The sequence below is a fragment of the Saprolegnia diclina genome (genome assembly GCF_000281045.1).
Source record: "Saprolegnia diclina VS20 unplaced genomic scaffold supercont1.46, whole genome shotgun sequence".
Lineage (NCBI taxonomy): Eukaryota > Oomycota > Saprolegniomycetes > Saprolegniales > Saprolegniaceae > Saprolegnia > Saprolegnia diclina.
In genome coordinates, this window is record NW_008246113.1 from 41,328 (window position 1) to 45,974 (window position 4,647).

The 4,647-nt window shown below is 57.4% G+C and overlaps 2 protein-coding genes across 2 annotated transcripts in view; both read left to right on the plus strand.

Annotated features, from left to right (window-relative positions):
- On the plus strand, positions 1 to 1,334 carry SDRG_12017 (hypothetical protein; the record flags this gene model as incomplete). Its single annotated transcript, XM_008618074.1, has 7 exons — positions 1 to 119; positions 166 to 247; positions 423 to 516; positions 558 to 622; positions 676 to 777; positions 822 to 1,071; positions 1,126 to 1,334. The coding sequence occupies 7 exons, from the start codon at positions 1 to 3 to the stop codon at positions 1,332 to 1,334; spliced, it is 921 nt and encodes a 306-aa protein (XP_008616296.1).
- Positions 1,335 to 1,648: 314 nt separating this feature from the next.
- Positions 1,649 to 4,647, plus strand: part of SDRG_12018 (hypothetical protein) — a gene marked incomplete at its 5' end in the record, with an annotated part of 4,937 nt that continues 1,938 nt past the window's right edge. The window contains 20 exons of the mRNA XM_008618075.1: positions 1,649 to 1,663; positions 1,708 to 1,800; positions 1,850 to 1,942; positions 1,989 to 2,090; positions 2,144 to 2,281; positions 2,330 to 2,425; positions 2,472 to 2,573; positions 2,621 to 2,722; positions 2,772 to 2,870; positions 2,924 to 3,019; positions 3,064 to 3,162; positions 3,210 to 3,313; positions 3,369 to 3,459; positions 3,506 to 3,610; positions 3,663 to 3,758; positions 3,804 to 3,902; positions 3,951 to 4,052; positions 4,115 to 4,219; positions 4,274 to 4,375; positions 4,417 to 4,518. Of these exons, the coding sequence (XP_008616297.1) occupies positions 1,649 to 1,663; positions 1,708 to 1,800; positions 1,850 to 1,942; positions 1,989 to 2,090; positions 2,144 to 2,281; positions 2,330 to 2,425; positions 2,472 to 2,573; positions 2,621 to 2,722; positions 2,772 to 2,870; positions 2,924 to 3,019; positions 3,064 to 3,162; positions 3,210 to 3,313; positions 3,369 to 3,459; positions 3,506 to 3,610; positions 3,663 to 3,758; positions 3,804 to 3,902; positions 3,951 to 4,052; positions 4,115 to 4,219; positions 4,274 to 4,375; positions 4,417 to 4,518 (1,941 nt within the window). The remainder of the gene's footprint in view (positions 1,664 to 1,707; positions 1,801 to 1,849; positions 1,943 to 1,988; positions 2,091 to 2,143; positions 2,282 to 2,329; positions 2,426 to 2,471; positions 2,574 to 2,620; positions 2,723 to 2,771; positions 2,871 to 2,923; positions 3,020 to 3,063; positions 3,163 to 3,209; positions 3,314 to 3,368; positions 3,460 to 3,505; positions 3,611 to 3,662; positions 3,759 to 3,803; positions 3,903 to 3,950; positions 4,053 to 4,114; positions 4,220 to 4,273; positions 4,376 to 4,416; positions 4,519 to 4,647) is intronic.

Below are 4,647 nucleotides of genomic sequence, written 5' to 3' on the forward strand. Positions count from 1 at the left end.
ATGGCCGAGGGAGAGACCACCGTCGTCCGCAACCCGTGGGTCTGTCTTGCGCTCCAAGACTCGGCTTTTTTTCAATGGAGCTCGCCGATCGCCAAGCCGGTGCGGCTGCGGCGCGACAGGTTTCTTCGAGTACGACGACTAGCTTTTATGTACACTATTTACTAGTGATTTTGACATTATGGACAAAGCACTGCAGTCGTATGCGCAGTACACGCCCGAGACGGAGCCCGAGATCGAGCTCGACGCGGTCTTTCCATATGTATTTCGCCATCAAAAACAACGCGCGTCGCGTCTCACGTACGTGGACAGACTAGTCTATATCATTTTTATCGTCCATTTTTACTAACATTTCATGTAGAAAGGTGCGATCCTGTTGTGCATCCCACGAGGCGACCGGATCCCACGAGGCGACCGGATTGTAGGCATCGCTGCCGACCGTATACGACGATGACGCCGACAGCGACGACTCGGACGACGAGAGAGAGCTCACGCCGCACCTCGCGCCGCCTGTCAACGGTACGCATTGATGCCAGTCATTTGATATCAAGGGAGACTAGCCCCCGTGCAACCTCTTCTCGGCCGTCTCGACCTTGCAAGTGTTCTGGGCGCGCTGCCCAAAGCCGTACTATTTGAGCGTCCAGCTCGAGGGAATCGGGGCCTCATGGCGTCTCGTAGCACTGCATGAGCGCCGACTTGCGTCGCCGTCTCGCCGTGTACTTTTGTGGCCACCCCCATGTTGAACCTGTGGTTCAGCTCATCGAATCCGGGTCCATCGAGGTGCGTTCACAACAACTGACTAGCACCCCATCAACATCACCTAGGCGCAACTCGGGTTTCTCTGCGACCTCTTTCACTTGACTCGACCGTCCTCATTTGACGCGCCACCCGCCTGCGACTTGGTGCGCTTCCGGCGGTGGACGCCCGTGCTGCGGACGCAAAAACGCATTTGCTTTCAGCTGCAGACGTCGCGGCCCCGTGTCCGCAACATTGACGTCTTGCAACAGCTTCTCTCGGCCGGCATGTACCTCGTCCAGCGCCACTGCCGCCTCCCGCTCGACACCGCGCCGTCACGTACGTTCCGAGTGCCTTTGAAACGACACACATGTACAAGATGGCATTTGCTAGTGGGCCATGTGTGCCTCCTGCTGAAGGAAACGCGCATGCTGTATGTGAAAAAGGTGATTCCGGAAGCCGATTTTGTGCTGCTGCTCCGCCAAGTGTTTCATCACGGCATCTTTATCTGGCCCAAAGAGCTCCCACGCAAACTCGCGACGACCGCGACGACGCCCGACCCGATTGCAGTCTACTTGGCTTCGCAAAACAACAGTCTCTAGTCCTACAGTAAAATATGTCAAATATATGCTTTTTATGCAAGAGACGTCGTGTAGGCGTGAGAGTTTAGCCCGTCACAGCATGGAGACGTGAATATGGTCGGATGCCGTCGCAGGGAGCGAATGACCTATGGAATAAAATACGTTGTATTGTCTTGCTCATGTCGGACAACTCGCGACATTGGCTAAGTTCACGCTATTATCTATTAGTCAAAATGTGAAAGGTTTTAAACATATGGTGTTTTATACAGTGGAAACCACCGCCCATGTGTTTTAAACAGGTTTGCATTTCACAACCCAAGACAGTGACACAAAGCATGGCCGACGCTGCGGTCGACGGACGCCATGCCCGCCACTCGCCTCATGCTGCTCGTAGACCGCCGAGCTTCTCCGCGCGATCGCTGCAGGCAGCTTGCCACGCGTCCGCGCTGCCCTGGCCGCCGGCGCCGACGTCAACGCCCGCGACGAGGTCCACGCGTCTCCCTTCGTCGACGCGCCTCATGGCTACTGGTGCGTAGGACGATGCGACGCCGCTGGACATGGCGTGCGAGAACGACCGCAGCGATATGGTCACATGCTTGCTCATGCACCCGCGCATCGACGTGGCCAAGGTACATGACCTCTCTCTTCCATCGACGCTCATGGCTCTTCATGCAGGCGCGGGCCTCGCTCTTGGTGGAAGTTTGCCGACGTGGCGCGGGCGCTTTGGTCGCGCAGCTCCTCGCCCATCCCACGACGGACCCCATGACGCGTCTGGAGGTAGGTTGCATGCGTCTGTTTGTCGTGTTGACGGCCGATGGACTGGATGCTAGTACGGCTCGAATGTGCTCGTCGAGCTCTGCTCGGCGGGCGGTACGAGCGCCATGCTGTCGCGGTTCATGGGGCACCCGCGCGTCGATATCAACGCATCAGTTGACGTGCGGTCGCTCTATAACGCCGAATGCGTCGAGGTATGCCGTCTTGTGAGAAGGGTTAGGGGTATGATCGATGCGGGCTAGGCCGTGACACCGCTTCGGCGCGCCGTGGAAGGCCACTTCTGGGACAACGTCGCAGTGCTGCTGCAGGACCCGCGCCTCGACGTCAACGCCATGCTCGTACTACTCCTTCCTCTCACTTTATGCCTTGAACGAACTGGAGTAGGGCAACAGGACGCTTCTATATCATGCGTGCGTCGCCGACAAGGTCGATCTCGTGTCGGACCTACTGCGTCGACCTGGTATCGACCGCAGTGCTATGGCCGCGGTACCCGTCGTTCCATCATTGCTATTTGTTGAACTTGGGCTCATTAGAGTCAAGGGACTGCATTTGCCGCGGCTGTGCGCGCCGGCAACACATTGCTGATCGAGCTCTTTCTGAGTCTTCCGCACGACGATGTGAACAGCGGTTCACATGTACGTCGTCGTACTCGACGACAATGTTGTCCACAAGGTTATGCTACAGGGCAAAACGCCGCTTGTACTAGCGATGCAGCGAGAGCATCCCAACATTGCGCAGCGACTGGTTCTCGAACCGCACGTGGACCGTCATGCGACCGACAAGGTAATCGCTCTCTGACCACCTCGTGTCTCACACTACACTATACATGACGATAGAATGGGAATACGGTGCTGCACCTGGCCTGCGTCAAGGGCTGGGCAACCCTTGCCGAAACCCTTTTAATGTCGTTGGACGTGCATCAGCGCAATCATGTACTTGGCCGCATCTATCCCGTCGACGTTCATGTCGAAGCTAGAACGGCTTGACACCGGCGAGCATGGCCTTTCAAGCCCGCCATTTTGACCTCGCATTGCACCTCTACCGCAAGTACAAGGCCGACGCCAACGTTGTCATGGTCGCCCTCGGCTGCTCGCATCGATATGAGGCTCACGGTCGGTGTAGGGTACTGGCATGACACCGCTCCAGTGGGCCTGTCACGACGGCCGATACGAAGTGATTCAGGCGCTCTTGGCGCTGCCACTGCACGATCGTGCAGCGCAGGACAAGTTGTCGCGCTCCATTGTGGACACCTTGTCTTCTACGACGCTGCGACTAGAAAAGCAACTCGGCGCTCATGTTGGCGTGCCGCGGCCCGCCGTTTTCGATGCCGTTCCGCGACATTTCGGATAACGAGGTAGCGCACCGCAACTCGGTACGTGTAGACTAGAACGTGTCGCATAGTCCAAGGATACGAATAGTTGGGCCATACGCTCGTCCATGTCGCCTGCGCGTACGGTCAAGTGTCGGTCGTCGCGGCGCTTCTGCCGTACATCAAACAAGGCAGCATCAACGCACGCGACAATGTGTGTTGTGCTCAAGTTGCACGACTATAGAACGTAACCTTTTGGGTGGTAGGACGGCAACACTCCTCTCCACCTCGCTGTCAACCACGAAGCTGTCGTGACGCAGCTTCTCGCTGTGCCCGAGGTTGATCTCAAGCGCACCAACAAGGTACCAACGACTGCAATCATGCGCGTCCTGACAGGCTCAGTACAGTTGGGTCGGACGGTGCTGCACGTTGCGTGCGCGAGTGGGCAAGGGTCGGTCGTCGCACTGCTGCTTCGTGCCGGCGCCACAATCCAAGCTGTCGACCGCGTACATAGTCGTATTCGACCGAGAAGAGTCTCAGGATGCCCGTCATAGGAAGGCAACACACCACTGATGCTGGCTTGTACGCACAACCACGTCGCGGTCGTGATGCAGCTGTTGTCACAACCGCCCCTTGCCGACGAGACGCTGAAAATGGTACTAAATTTCTAGATGCTTGCCTTCTCCAAATCTACATCTGGTTGTGATTTCTGGTGTAGCAGGATGGTCGGAGCGCGCTCCATGTGGCTGCCCGCGCTGGGCATGTACGCCTTCTCCGATGGCTGCTCGAATCGACGACCACCGATGTCAATGGCTGCAGTGCGGTATGCTTCCGGAACAAAGTCGCGGGCATGTGATGCATCGAGTATACACGGTAGACGGGTACGACTGCCCTCATGGAGGCTGTCGACCACCGCAAACCTGGCGTCGTGACCTACCTCCTGCGACATTCCGCCGTTCATGTCAACGCGACAGATAGCGTCAGTAGCTCTTGTCTGGAGTCGTGTTGACGTGTTGGTAGGACGGCAACACGGCTTTGATGCGGCTTTGCATGCGCGCCGACTATGATATACTCGAGATTCTTCTCAGCCATCCGGCCATCGACATCAACCGGCGCAACCACGTACTCGTGTGCCTCCGCAACCAACTAAAATCATTTGTGGTGTAGGCGAGGGCGACCGCTTTTGCGCTGGCGTGCCATGCGAACGACCCGATGCTGGCGGCGCAGCTCATGCAGCTGCCCCAACTGGAC